The sequence below is a fragment of the Marmota flaviventris genome, chromosome 14 (genome assembly GCF_047511675.1).
Source record: "Marmota flaviventris isolate mMarFla1 chromosome 14, mMarFla1.hap1, whole genome shotgun sequence".
Lineage (NCBI taxonomy): Eukaryota > Metazoa > Chordata > Mammalia > Rodentia > Sciuridae > Marmota > Marmota flaviventris.
The window spans coordinates 24,618,647-24,634,148 of record NC_092511.1 but is presented as its reverse complement, the minus strand read 5'-3'; the positions used below and the strand labels follow the sequence as shown (position 1 = coordinate 24,634,148).

At 37.9% G+C, this 15,502-nt stretch overlaps 1 protein-coding gene across 3 annotated transcripts; it reads left to right on the top strand.

The window, feature by feature from the left end:
- The first annotated feature begins 2,774 nt into the window (after positions 1 to 2,774).
- Positions 2,775 to 15,419, top strand: Dpy30 (dpy-30 histone methyltransferase complex regulatory subunit). Of its 3 annotated transcripts, none has more exons than XM_071601462.1 (6): positions 2,775 to 2,882; positions 3,121 to 3,192; positions 3,279 to 3,326; positions 5,787 to 5,819; positions 11,065 to 11,207; positions 15,066 to 15,419. In XM_071601462.1, the coding sequence occupies exons 2-6, from the start codon at positions 3,157 to 3,159 to the stop codon at positions 15,136 to 15,138; spliced, it is 333 nt and encodes a 110-aa protein (XP_071457563.1). In that variant the 5' UTR covers positions 2,775 to 2,882; positions 3,121 to 3,156; the 3' UTR covers positions 15,139 to 15,419. The 3 variants fall into 3 exon arrangements, with proteins under 3 accessions (XP_071457563.1, XP_027789256.1, XP_071457564.1); XM_071601463.1 differs by having other exon boundaries at positions 2,814 to 2,882; positions 3,149 to 3,192; XM_027933455.2 differs by lacking the exon at positions 5,787 to 5,819.
- Positions 15,420 to 15,502: the final 83 nt, after the last annotated feature.

Here is a 15,502-nt window from a genome sequence, read left to right as displayed (position 1 = left end):
ACAATCTCTCTCTTTTTTTTTAGAATTTTTAATATTTATTTTTTAGTTTTCGGCGGACACAACATCTTTGTTTGTATGTGGTGCTGAGGATCGAACCCGGGCCGCATGCGTGCCAGGCGAGTGTGCTACCGCTTGAGCCACATCCCCAGCCCTGGACACAATATCTCGTTTTATTTATTTATATATTTTTTGTGTGGTGCTGAAGATTGAACCCAGTGCCTCACGCATGCGAGATAAGCGCTCAACCACTGAGCTACAACCCCAGCCCTGCACCAATCTTATTTGTAAAATCCTCACAGAGCCATCACCAATCACAATAGTAATTATTGTAAGGTCAGGCATGGTGGTTCTTTGGCGGCCAGGGGTTACTTGGTGCTTTGTTCCTCAGCCACCTCCACCTAATAATTATCAAGTATATAGTGTAAAACTTTAAAAAAATCTACCCACAAGTCTAATTCCTAAAGAAATTCTATTTACTTCAGATCTTTATCCATGTAGTATTTAGCAAAATTAAGTTATAGTGTACTTTTAGAAATACTTAAGCTGGGCAATGGTGTATGCCTGTAATCCCAGTGGCTCAGGAGGTTGAGGCAGGAGGAAAGAGAGTTCAAAGTCAGCCTCAGCAATTTAAGCCAGGCCCTAAGTAACTCAGTGAGACCCTCTCTCTAAATAAAATACAAAAAGAGGGCTGGGAATGTAGCTCGGTGGTTGAGTGCCCCTGAGTACAATCCCTGGTAAACACCCCCCCCCCTCCAAAAACAAAAACAAAAACAAAAAAACCCACCAAACTTAAGTACTTCTCTATAAGTATTCATCATTTTTACTTTTTTTCCCCCTCTGTACTGGGGATTGAACAGGGGTGTTTTACCACTGAACTATATTCCCTGCCCTTTATTTATTCTTTTACTTTCAGGGAGGATCCTGTTAAGTTGCTCAGGCTGGACTCTAACTTGCAATCCACCTGCTTTCTGAGGAGCTAGGATTTCAGGGAAGCACCACCACACCCAGCTCCTTTTTACTTTGAATGGTTTATATTCCATCACATTAATATGCTACAATTCATATCTAAATAGTCAAAGTTTTATATGAAAAAGTGCAAATGCAAATGGGAAGTTACTATTACTTTATATTTACCTTAAATGAAATTTAGTGGATTTAAAACAATCCTATTGGGGCTGGGGATGTGGCTCAAGCGGTAGCGCGCTTGGCTGGCATGCATGCGGCCCGGGTTGGATCCTCAGCACCACGTACAAATAAAGATGTTGTGTCTGCAGAAAACTAAAAAATAAATATTAAAATTCTCTAAAAAAAAAAATTAAGATTTAAAAAAAATAAATAAAACAATCCTATTTACTGGATTCTTGTTTACTATATAAAAATTGTGTGTAGGAGGCTGATTGTCATTTGTTTTTTATTTTTTTTAAATGTGGTACTGGGGACTGAACCCATGAGGCTACATCCCTAGCCTCTTAAAAAAAAAAAATTAAATTTTGAGACAGAGTCTTGTTAAATTGCTCAGACAGGGTCTTGTTAAATGGAAGTTGTGATTCCCCTGAGAGAAGGGGAATTACTGGCCTGCACCACCATGCCCAGTTACCTTTTGCAAATTTTTTTTTTTTTTGGTACTGAGGATTGAACCCGGGTGCTCAACCACTGAGTCACATCCCCAGCCCTGTTTTATACGTTATTTAGGGACAGGCTCTCACTGAGTTGCTAAGTGCCTTGCTAAGTTGCTGAGGCTGGCTTTGAACTTGAGATCTTCCTGCGTCAGCCTCCAGAGCCACTGGAATTGCAGGCATGCGCCACTGCACCCAGCTAGCTTTTACAATTAAAAAAAACAAAAAAACCAAAAAAGCACCCCCCCCCAACAAAACAAAACAAAACACCCCTCAAACAATGGTATCAACAGTACTGTGGCTTGGAAAACTATTTTCTTTTTCTTTTTAAATCTTGGTACCAGTAATTGAACCCAGTGGTGCTTAACGAGTGAGCTACATCCGCTGCCCTTTTTATATTTTATTTAGACAGGGTCTAGCTGAGTTGCTTTTAGGACCTCACAAAGTTGCTGAGGCTGGCTTTGAACTCGCGATCCTCGTGACTCATCCTCCTGAGCCGCTGCTGGGATTCCTGTCGTGCATCACCTTGCCGAGCAGGCGTCGTGCTAATCTCGATACAAATATAAGATAACATTAACAACTCATCTCCACAATTTATGGGCTTTCATGAAAACTGGCTTCGAAATGCCTAAACATTGCTTCTTCTCCTGCCTTTGGTTTTTAAAGTAAACCACTGTCAATATGTGGTGGATCATTCAGCATGTGTCTGTTTCTTTCTTTCTTTTTTTTTTTTTTCGGTACCGGGAATTGAATCCAGAGGTGCTTTACCACTGAGCTACATTCCAGTCCTTTTTATTTAGAGACTGGGTCTGGCTAAGTTGCCGAGGCCGGCCCAGACCTTGAGATGGCCCAGACCTTGCGATCCTTCTGCTTCAGCCAGCCGAGCCCCGGGGGTAACGGGCGTGCGCCACGGTGCCCACCGGGGCCTGTGATCTTATAGGAAGAAGCAGAGTAAGTGATTTCGGTTCCTCCAGGACAGACGATTTCAGGCAGAACCAAAGACCCCTGGGGAACTGGGCAAGTCACTTGGTCGCCTTGCGTTCGCAGGTTGACTCACTCTCGCAGTCCCAGAGGACAGATCGCGGCCCGCACCTCTGCAGACAACACCCTCAGAGCCGGCGGGTCCCAGTGCCTCCCAGTCCAAGCCCGCCGGGAAGCTCTGCGCAGGCGCAGTCGTGCGACATTCGTCACTTACGGCCGGAGCGGTTCGTGCTGGGAGTTGGTGGCGCCGTGCAGACCTTTTAGGAACCAACAGCTTGGGCGCGGGTAATTAGCTCTCTTTCGTTCCTTGCCCACTTTTTCCAAGTACCTGGGACTGCCTCGGATCTTCTTGATCTGATGCGGGCGTCCAGTCGTGGACTGTCCCATCCTGCTCCTCTTCTGCTGCGGGCGTTCGCGCGCCCAGGTGGGGGTGAGGGGCGGGGTCGCGGACTGGGCTGGACTCCATCCTGGCGTCTTCGTGTTAAAGTTTCCCGGGTAACTGGTGCTCTTCTCGTTTTCCTAGGCTGATATCCCGGGACTGTGGTTTGCAGGGTCCACCATGGAGCCAGAGCAGATGCTGGAAGGACAGACGCAGGTACCTGAGGCGCTGGATTCGGGTATGCCAGGGAGGCAGCGGGAAACGCCGGCTGATGTCTCTGTGACCTGTGTTTTGTTTTCTAGGTTGCAGAAAACCCTCACTCTGAGTACGGTCTGACCGACAACGTTGAGGTAATTCTCCCAGTTCCTTGTCGCATCTTTGCGTCTCCTGCGAGCTGGTGAAAACTTGGGATCCGTTTTTACTAGGTTACTTTGCACAAGTGAAAACTTTGCTATCTTCAACTCAATAGTATCAAATTACAGGTAGTTTGTTTTTAACAGTGGTGCTCATACTTTTCTTAAATATAGAAGGTACCCCGTTAATGGAGTATAAATACTGGAACCACTGAACCAGAGCTGGGTGGCATTGGTTAAGAAAATACAATTTTGTTGGGTGTGGTGGCACCCGTCTGAGATTCTAGCGATTCAGTAGGTTTAGAAAGGAGGAATCAGGCCAGCCTCAGCAATTAAGGGAGACCCTCAGCAGCTTAACGCAACTCTGTCTCCAAATAAAAAGGAAGGGCATAACTATGATATTCTAATATTATGTCCCAAACCACCAGACCTTGGGAAAATGAGAGAAAAAAAAAAAAAGTCGAGTGTTTGGTATTTTATTTAGTGGTTAGTTTTTCTGCTGCTTTAATTTTAAAGTGCCCTTTCGTTTACGAATTAAAGGGGATAGTAAAATAGTAATTATGTTTTTGTAAGTTTTTACTTGGCCAAAAGAGGGTAACAACCCTATGTTCAGCTTTTCATTCATCACATTTTAAAATTAATTTTTTGTTTTTTGAGTTAATACCAACTTGAATACATTATTATATCCAACCCTCTCTATTGATTTACAATATGTGAGTTCACAAAGCATATATTATAGATACAGATAACTATCAAGTCCCCTTGTTTCCTTTAAAATCGAATAAAACAAAATTAAACTGTGCATCTCATGCACCATTTGCACTCCAGTGTTCAGAATGTCTCTTGGCAGCACTGGTTGGTAGTTTTGCTCCCAAAATTTCATGTATTCAAAATAACAGATCACTTGAAACTCCATGCAGTGATTCTTCTATTTTAGAGATTTAGTCCATGATTGTTTAGCCACTCCATTGCTCTGGGCCCTGGGTGAGGCAGAACATCATGGTGGAGGGGCATGATGAAGGAAGGCTGCTTAGCTCATGGTATCTGGAAAGCAGAGGTACTAGGAATTGAATTCAGGGGCACTTAACCACTGAGCTACATCCCCAGCCCTTTTTCATGTTTTATTTGGAGATAGGGACTCGATAAGTTGCTGAGGCTGGCTTTGAACTTGCCATCATCCTGCTTTAGCCTCCTGAGCCACTACGATTACAGGTGTGTGCCACTGTGCCAGTAGAGCATATATTTTGATTTCTAATTTGTACTTATTTTTTTTGTGATATTTTCGAGTCTGGAAACTACTGTTCTACAACTGCCACTGCTGTTGCTCCTTTTAAGATTGTATTTTATTTCCTTTATTGGCTTATTGTAATTTTAGATTATTTTTAAGTGATTATTTTAGGGTTGTATAGCATGTAAATTTACTTGAAATAGTAGTATATCTTTTAAGTACATGAATCTTTTTTTCTCCCTGGTGCTGGGGAGTGAAATCAAGGACTGGGTGCATGTTAGGCAAATCTTGTAAAATTGAGCTATATCCTCAGCTCAGTATATGAATCTTATAATATTTTTCAATTTTTTAAAATCTCTCTTTGCCTTTGTGTTATTGTCATGTATTTCATTTCATTCATTATGAGCTGTGTGTTGATGATTTTAATTTTTTCCTTAAAAAGCTGATTATCTTTTAAAATACATAAACAAAAAAATAATTTTTTTCTTTTTTTTTTTTCTGGGTACCAGGGATTGAACTCAGGGGCACTTAACCACTAAGCCACATCCCCAGCCCTATTCTTTATTTTATTTAGAGGCAGGGTCTCACTGAGTTGCTTAGCACTTTGCTTTTGCTGAGGCTGCTTTGAACTCGCCATCCTCCTGCCTCAGCCTTCCCAACTGCTGGGATTACAGGCATGCACCACTGTGCCCAGAAAGAAAAATAATCTCTTATTTTTATTTTAGCAGTACTGGGTATTGAACCCAAGGACTTTCTACCACTGAGCTACATCCCTAGCCACTTATTTTATTTTATATATATATTTATTTAGATACCAGGGATTGAACCCAGGGGCACTTAAGTACTGAGCCACATCCCCAGTTCTTTTTATTTTTTGAGATAAGATCTTGCCAAGTTGCTCAGGCCCTTGCCAAGTGGCTGAGGCTAGACTCAAACTTGTGATCCTCCTTCCTCAGCCTCCTGAGTTGCTAGGTTTATAGGCATATTTCACCATGCCTGGCTTTATTTATTATTTTGAGAAGAGTCTTCCTTAGTTGCCCAGACTGGCTTCAAACTTAAAATACTCCTTCCTTAGCCTCCAAGTAGATAGAATTACAATGCATATGTGCCAATATGCCCTTTGAAAAAGATGATTTTATATTTACTCACATGTTGTCCATTTCTGGGGCTCTTCATTCTTTTGTATGGATCTAGTTTTCCATCTGGTGTTATTTTCTTTCTGCTTGAAGGGCTTCACCATTTCTTATACTGCAGGTTTGCAGGTAAGGAATTCTTTGAGCTTCTGAATGTCTGAAAAAATCATTGTTTTGCCTTTTTTTGGGGGGAAGATGTTTTTGCTGAATGTAAATATGCTTCACTGTCTCCTGGTGGACATTGTTTCAGATGAGAAGTCTGCCATTATTCCTGTCTTTGCTTCTCAATTTATAATATGTCTTTTCTTGTGCTGTTTTTTAAGATTTTTATCAGTTTTTTTTAAAGCATTCTTTTTTTTTTTTAAACCTTTATTTATTTATTTTTATGTGGTGCTGAGGATCGAACCCAGTGCCTCATATGTGCTAGGCAAGCACTCTGCCACTGACCCTCAGGCCCTTCATCACAGTTTTTTAAAATTTATTTTTTATTTTTTAAAATATTTGAAACCAAGGGTAATATTTACTTAACTATGTCTCGAGCCCCTTTTTCAAAAATTTTAATTTTGAGATGGGATCTCACCAAGCTGCTAAATTGCTAAGGCTGGCTTTGAGCTTGTGATTTTCCTTCTTTAGCTTCCCTGAGCTGCTGGGATTACAGGTGTGCACGCACCATGGTGCCTGACTTTTTATCCCAATTTTTAAGTGAGCTTATTTGGATATTTGTAATGTGTATTGATTTTCTTTCTTTTTAAAAAAAAATTTGTGGTGCTGGGGATTTAACCCAGGGCTCAGTCCATGCTAAGCGCTTGCTCTACTAGCACTGAGCTCTATTCCCAGCCCCCCGCCCCCTTTTTTTAGGATTCATTGAGCTTCTTGGATCTGAGGGTTTACAGTTTTGATCAACTTTTGAAAAATTTCAGCCTTTATTTCTTCAAATATTTGGTTAGATTAATTTACAACTACTTTTGTCTATCTTGAATATACTCATGCTTTTCTCTATTGTGAGCTCTGTAGTGGTCTTGCTTCTTTTATCATCTTTGTCATTTTTAGGTTTCTTTCTATGGGTTGTGTTGTAAGGGAGCTTTTCAATCAACAAACCAAACACATTGGTGTCTTTCCACAATGTCAGAACTTATTAATAACAATAAATTTATAGGAAATATCGCTTTCATCATTGGTAGTTCACTGAATACTTGTGGGTCACCTGGTAGTCATAAGCTGGACAATCACAGGATCTTTTATTCCAGTCTTAATTTGTAATATCTATAACACTCAAGTCATACATATGTCACACTTTGCCCAATTATATATATGTTATAAAAAGCCTAAGAAAGAATTAAGGCAGCCACAGGGGTATAGAAGGCCAAACTGAAAGTAAATGCAGAAAACAAATACAAATGCATTCTCTGTAGGTAGTTAGGGGAGATTAAAAACCAGACTAAGAACTTGTTCAAGGCACAGAGCTGTCAAGGTGCAGGAACTTATTCTAGGCCAAAGTCTGGTCGGACTGCAGTTTCAGAGTGTCAGCTTTGAGTAGGGCTATGAACAGATATCACAGGCAGGAAAAACCTCACTCTGCCCAAGCCTGAGGACAGAGATTCACAAGTTTGTTGCTGTGGTGATTTTCCTAGCCAGGTCTCCTGCTGAGTGATCAGGAGACAGCATCAAGGTGCCATGGTGCCCATTCTCAGGGTGCTTTTCCTTTTATGGGCAAGTGAGAGGATTGCTTCATCTTTTGGTTTGGTGTGTTCGATAAGCACATGGGCCTGTTTTTTCCCATATGAGTTGCTATGCCCATGCATCCATGTGCTTCTGATTAATTTCATAAGTCCAATGGTGGCCATATTTAGTACCATGATTAGTTTGTGTCTTATTGTTATGCCAGGCAGAGATGGTTGTTTACTTATACAAACAAGGTATAGAGTCATTCTACTTCAGCACTTAAACTCAAGATGGAGTTGCTTATGACAAGCTACTGCTTTTACAAAATGGAGTAAAACAGCCTGAAAAGTGCTGTTCAATACACCATGGAATAACTCTGAGCAGAACACTGCCTGCTCTTCACAGGTTGATTTTTCTCTTTAGTATGACATTATTTTTCTTCTTTGCCTGACTAGCAATCTCTTACAGGTTGCTGGGCATTGTGAATTTTGCCTTGTATGGTATTGGATATTTTTCCTTTTCTTCAAACATTGTTGAATTTTGTTCTAAGATAGTTACTTAGAAACAATTTGATCCTTTTAAGGCTTTCTTTAATCCTCATTAAGTGGGCTTAGACCAGCCTTTAGTTTAGGCCTAATTTCTTCCTCTTGAGTATTCTATCAGATGTTCCATGTATTTTGAGGTTTTCCTACTGTGGGTCAGGAGAGCACAAACTTCCCCAGCTTTGTATGAACTCCGCCATTGAGGGCCTCCTGTGAGGTTACATTCACCTGAAGACAGAAAGGCAATCTCTTTAGTGTCTTTCTGTTCAGTTCTCTCTCCATGTAACATTATCCTTTCTAGTACTCTGCCTTGCAAATTCCAGTTATCTTTCCAGCTCAGGAGACTACTGGCCTCTGCTCAAGGGCTGTCTTCCATGCAGCGTTCTATAAGTTCTCAACGCAGGAAACAGTAAACTAGAGTAATCATATTAATCATAGGTTTCAGCTCCTCTGTATGTATATGCATTTTTATTCAGGTTAATGAAAAGATTTTAACTTAGGTAAAATTAAACATAGCCACTGGTAGTACATATTCAGTAAAAGAATGAAATAAATGAGAGTATTTTGTTAAGGAAGTTATTATAGGACTTATAGTAATTGCTTAGGCATTGCTGTTTCTTATTGGAGGCACTGTAATATTCATATAGTTGACTAGTTTTATGACTAGTTTTTCTGTTTTTATTTTGGTGCTCGGGATTGAACCCAGGGCCTCTAGCAGGCTAGACAAGTGCTCTATCACCAGGTACCACCCTTCAGCCTGCTGACTAGTTTTATTGTTCACAAGTACTATGACAGAAAGTTATGATTGCTTACAGAAAATATATTCTGAGCCAGGCCTGGTGACACAAGCCTGTAATTCCAGAGACTCCAGGGGGCTAAGGCAGGGGGATCCCAAGTTCAAAGCTAGCAATAGCAACTTAGGCAGGATCTCAATATAATAAAGAGAACTGGAGATACAGCTCAGTGGTAAAGTGCCTCTGGGGGTTAAATCTCCAGTACTAAAAAACCAAAACCCCTACATTCTGAAGTGTTGAGGATTGCCTCATTTTCTTTATTGTGATCATTTGAACATGGTGGATTTTGATCTAGGATAGATCCACATAGGTGGATTTTGAATGGAAACTCATTCAACTAGCTGGGTGTGGTAAGGCACACCTCTAATCCCAGTGATTCATGAGATTGAGGCATGAGGATTCCCAAATTTGAGACCATCCTTGGCAAATTAGAGACTTTTGTCTTGAAATAAAAAATAAAAAAAGGCTGGCGATGTAGCTTGGTGATAAAGTACCAAACTGGGTTTAATCCCTAGTACTGCCCCCCAAATCCCTCATTCACTGTGATAATTTTAGTTTTCTGAAATATCAAGTTGTATAATGTTTTCTGCAATGGAAAGGTAAATTTTACAAGGGCTTAATTAGAATTTCAGAAATGATGATGTGCTACAGTTATTATCTGTTGAAATTTACTGATGAACAATACACTTCCCCATCCATGACTAAATAAATAGGTACTTTATATATTAAATATACTTTATAGAAAATTATTTTTAATAAGTTCCAAAATTATATTGAAAATCATAGGAGAAATTGATAGTTATGAGAAATGTCTTTGGAACCAGTGCCATGGTGTGTACCTGTAATCCCAGCAACTCAAGAAGCTGAGGTAGGAGGTTCATGGGTTCAGAGTCAGCCCTAGCAATTTAGGGAGGCCCTAAGCAACTTAGCAAGACCCTGTCTCAAAACATAAAAAGGGAGCTGGGGTTGTGGCTCAGTGGTAGAGCGCTTGGTTGCCACATACGAGGCCCTGGGTTCTATCCTCAGTACCACATTAAAAAAAAAGGTATTTACAACTAAAAAAAAAAAAAGAAGAAGAAAAAAAAAAAAAACATAAAAAGGGCTAGGGATGTGGCTCAGTGGCTAAGCACCTCCCCGGGGTTCAATCCCCTGTACCAAAAAAGATAAGAAATATCTTTGGAAACCGTGGTGTATATGTTGTAGATACAGTGATTCAAATTAAAAAAATATATATATACATACAGATATATAGTGAAGGCACAGATGCTAACTGTACCTTTTAATGTAGTTCAGTGGTAGAATGCCCCTGGGTTCAATTCCCAGTATAAAAAAATAAAAATAAAAAACTAGATTTCCAAAGAAAGAAAAAATTTTTTTCTTTTTTTAAAGAGAGAGTGAGAGAGATAGAGGTAGAGAGAGAGAGAATTTTTTAATATTTATTTTTTAGTATTTGGCGGACACAACATCTTTGTTTGTATGTGGTGCTGAGGATCGAACCCGGGCCGCACGCATGCCAGGCGAGCGCGCTACCGCTTGAGCCACATCCCAGCCCCAAAGAAAATTTTTTAATAAGTTACTTTTTAATGTTTTTTATATCAGCAAAATCAATGTGAAAACTCCAATTTGAGTTGTTAAGTAGGAACTATGAGTTTCTCAAATTTCATTCACTTAAATGTCATATTAATGATCTTTACTATAAATAATTTTTCTCATTTTTGGGGTGTTAAGTACTTATTGTTTTTCTTCAGTTTCTTCTCTTAAAAAATCGGTGTGTGTGTATGTGTTTTAAAGAAACAAATGGAAAAGCTGATTGTGATAGAGGGGAGCCATGAAAATGAAAACAATGAATACAAAACAATGGTAATGAATTTTAAGTAGATTCCGTTAACAGTGTAAGCCTGTGAGCCTGCAGTTTGTTTTCTCTGTCAAAAAGGGAGTTTAGCAAGTTCTGCAGAAGTGCTAAAGACATATTAGCACTATACTGAGACTTTGTCTTTGATATAATCTGTGATGAAAGAATTAAAACAGGACTGGCTTTCTTGCTATGATTCAGTGTTGCTTCATGTCCAATGTTATGGAATAGGGTAAGAAGGAATTCTCATGGAACGCAAAAAAAGGGCACCTAAAAAGGCAAAAGGAAAAGGGAGAAAGTAGAACCTGGAGATTATGAGATAATAAGTTATCTTCAGAGGGAAAGAGCTGTATGAGATTTATAGTAGGGTTTGAATCTCTGTTATGAGGTTTGCAGTCTAGTATCAGCTTTCTAGTGATAGTTTTGCCTTTTCTATTTGTGTCATATTTCCATTAGTTTTTGTTTCATGTTCAAAATAATGTCATTATTTGGCATATTCATGCATTGATTTTTGAATTCACTAGAGGATAGTAGAAAATGAGAAGATGAATGCAGAAAAGTCATCAAAACAGAAGGTGGATTTACAGTCTTTGCCAACTCGTGCCTACCTGGATCAGACGGTTGTACCTATCTTATTACAGGGACTTGCTGTGCTTGCAAAGGAAAGGTAAGAATATAGCATTTGCAATTGGAAAGAAAGAGAGAGACACTTCCCTAATTGAAATCTTATTAGTCATGTATAATGGTTTTTTATTATAATATTTTATAATTTATGGCTATTAAACTTTTTTTTAAAGAAGTTGGTCATAAAAAATTAAAGAAAGTAATACACATAAAGAAGTCAGCCATAAATTCATAATGCAGGCATTTTCTTTCTTTCATTTTTTTGAGAAAGAGAAAAAAAAAAAAGTTTTATTGTTTTGCTAGCAAATAAGAAACACAGGGGACTCCTGTCCCAGAGGCTGTGATTTTCCCCATCATTAGTCTTAGATTATTTGAATATTTGTAAAGGTTTGTAATCATGGTGTGTGTGTAATTTTGTATGTTCTTTTATTTGACATAATTGTTTCCCATCTCCATAGTCTTCATTATTACAGTTATTTATTTATTTATTTTTGGTACTGGGGATTAAACCTGGGGTGCTCTACCATAGAGCTATAATTTCCCCACCCCCTTTTAAAAAAACTTGAGATGGGGTCTAAGTTGCCCAGATTGGCCCTGAAGTTGTGTTCCTCCTGTCTTAGCCTCCTGAATGGAATCCCTGGGATTATAGGCTTGGGAGTTTCATGATTATAATTTAAATTATAATAATATCATAATTAATTTAGCCATTTTCCCCACTGTTGAACATTGAGATCCAATTTTCCTTTGGTATTATAGGTTTCCAAAAAGTTATATCTGTTTTCATGCCTCTTTTGCCTCTGTTTAGTTGTTTTATTATGATGAATTCTGAAGAGTTGGTTTACTTGTTCAAAGGACATGACTTTTTATAGTGCTCAAAATATAATATCATATTTGTCCAAAAATTTGTTCTTAAAAATTTTTATTATAAAATTTTGCTAATTTGTCTTAGCTTACATTTCTTTATTAATATGATTACAGTTATTTCTCATTCCCCAGGAATTCTCATCTAAAATATTTTTGTGTGAACAAATACAATAAAAAAATTTATTTTGTAAATTAGATTAGTCAACATTGATTAGATACATATTATGTTTTATTCAAAGAATAGTGATAACCATTGTAGCCATAATTTGATAAAGAACTTGATGGAAGTATGTCTCATAGATTATTGACTAAGAATAATTATATTAATTTATATAAAAATTATGTGGAGCCCGATGGTAGAACACTTGCTTAGCATACACGAAGACCTGGTTCAGTTCCCAGCATCTAATAAATAAATAAACAAACGATAAATGCTTGCTTCTGATTATTAGTATATTTATAAATAAGATTTATTTATAACAGTGACATATCCTGATTCTGCTACCAATAATTAATATGTGGGCAGCAACTCTGCTGGCACATGCCTGTAATTCTAGCTACTCAGGAGGCTGAGAGTTTAAGGCCAACCTGGGCAATTTTGCAAGTTCTTGTCTCACAATTCAAAAAAGGGCTGGGCATGTACTCCAGTGATAGAGTATGTGCTTAAAATACAAAAGCATCCTTTATACTTATTTTTTGGTTCTTTTTAAAGAAAGTTAAGATGTTAGAAATTCTAAATATTACGTTAAGTGCTAGGAGAAAAAATATGAAAAGTTTTAAAAGTAATACAGGGTTTTTTAAAAAAAGTGTTTTGTAGTTATAAATGGACAGAAAGCCTTTATTTTATTTATTTTTATATGGTGCTGAGGATCGAACCCAATGTCTCACACATGCTAGGCAATCGCTCTGCCACTGAGCTACAGCCCCAGCCCAATATAGTGTTTTTAAGTAAAGAGTTCTGGCAAAACAAACTAATCATAAACATATGAAAATTTTTGTCTGTATGTAGGCAGCAGAAAAGGCTAAAGTGTAAAGGGATTTTTTTTTTGGAAATATTTTTAGTTGTAGATGGACATAATACCTTTATTGTATTCATTAATTTTTTATGTGGTGCTGAAGATTGAACCTAGTGACTCACATAGGGCAGGCAAGTGCTCTATCACTGAGATACACCCTCAGCTTGAATTATTATTATTATTATTTTGGTACAGGGGTTTGAACCCAAGGGTGCTTAACCATTGAGTCACATCTCCCAATCTTTTTAAAAATTTATTATTTAGGTACTGGGGATTAAACTTAGGGGCACTCAACCACTAAGCCACATCCCGAGCCCTATTTTATTTTATTTAGAGACAGGGTCTCACTGAGCTGCTTAGTGTCTTGCCATTGCTGAGGCTTCATCCTCCTGCCTCAGCCTCCTTAGCTGCTGAGATTACAGTCATGCGCCTCTGAGCCTGGCCAGTTCTTTTTTATTTTTTATTTAGAGACAGGAGTCCCACTAAATTGCTTTGGGCCTTGCTAAGTTGCTGAGGCTGGCCTCCAACTTGTGCCTCAGCCTCTTTTTTTTTTTTATGTTGTTTCTTTGTTTTTTTTTAGAGAGAGAGAGAATTTTAATATTTATTTTTTAGTTTTCGGCAGACACAACATCTTTGTTTGTATGTGGTGCTGAGGATCGAACCCGGGCCGCATGCATGTCAGGCGAGCGCGCTACTGCTTGAGCCACATCCCCAGCCCCTTGCCTCAGCCTCTTGAGTTGATGGAAATATTGGCATATTGCCTGGTTGAGGGAAATGTTTAGAGATCATTGTAAATCAGTTTTCAGTGTAACTTTTCATAGTACAGTTTAAAACATATTCCTCAAATTTTCATCTTTGGACTTGTTTTCTCAGCAATAGTAACTTATATAAAAGTGATAAGTATAAAATAATACCTCTTAATTTGTTTATACCTTTATACCTGTATTTATTTATTTAATTTTTTGTGGTGCTGAAAATCTAACCCAGGGCCTTGCACATGTTGGGTGAGTGCTCTACTACTGAGCCACAACCCCAGCCCCAAATAGCTCTTAATTTTTTTTTTAAACTCTTTTTTAAAAATTTATTTAGTGGTAGATGAACACACAGTATCTTTATTTATTTTTATGTAGTGCTGGGGATTGAACCAGTGCTTCACACATGCAAGGCAAGCACTTTACCACTGCGATTCAGCCTCAGCCCCCAAATACCTTTTAATTTTAAAAATATATTCGACTTCTCAGATGTAATGTTTGTTTGGTTGCAGTATTAAAATTATTAATTCAAATTGTTTGAAGAAAGATGTGTTTTTTTGGTAGTAGGGTTTTGAACTCAGGGATGTTCTACATCCACATCCCCTTCCATTTTTAAATTTTGAGATAGGATCTTGCTTAGTTGCCAAGTTTGTCCACAAACTTGTGATTCTCCTGGCTCCCATATAGCTGGGATTAAGAATGTGAGCCACAGTGTCAGTGGAAATGTTTTCTTTTCTTTTAAAGAAACATTACAGAATTTACTTGTCCAGAAGTGTTGATTCCTTTGATCAGTCACTTAAGGAGTAGTCCAGATGTTTTAGTAAGGCTACAGCTATTGTCCTAAGTTGTTTTCTTTTGTTGAAGGATAATACTTACTCAGAAAGTTGCGTATATCATAGGTACAGCTTGATGAATTTTCACAAACTAAACATACCTATGTAATGGGCACTCAGATGAAAAAGCTGAGTGTTGGCCAGTAGTCCATTCATCTCCCTTGTGATGCCTGCAAATCATTCTAATTGGGATAATTGTAATTCCATTGTTAGTACATTTTCAAAACTGTGTTTTCAAATTGAGTTCATAACAAGTTTTAAGTCATAACAATTTTTCATTCTTTTAAAATTATACCATTGGCTAGTTTACTTACTACAAATGGGCTTTGTAAAATGAAACTTAAGATGATTTTTTTTTTCTTTTAAGGAACAAAATGTTTAAATTAACACATCTAGAAAATATATTTCTAAACTTTGGATTTCTTTTCCCTTACAGACCACCAAATCCCATTGAATTTCTAGCATCCTATCTTTTAAAAAACAAGGCACAATTTGAAGATCGAAACTGACTTATTGGGAAGAACAGAAAAATATGGTTGCTACTGTAGATTTTACATGATTAAGAGGCAGCTTTAATTGCCATGATTTTTCCCTTTTTTTGGAAGTATAAGAATCTTCAGGACAACAGAATTTATTTCGGAGTTATGGAAGAGAACATATTTCCCTTATTTTGATTTAATCACCATACTTATTTAATGAGTGTCTTCTGTGCAGTCTTTTCTCAGATTGTCTTTAACTTTGTTTGAAAAATGACCTTCAAAATAAACTGTCATAATGCCATTATTTTACAGTAGTTTTTGTTTTTATGACAAACATTTTATTTATATACTTGGTTTTCATGAATTATTTTCTGTGTCTTCAGATGTTACAGAG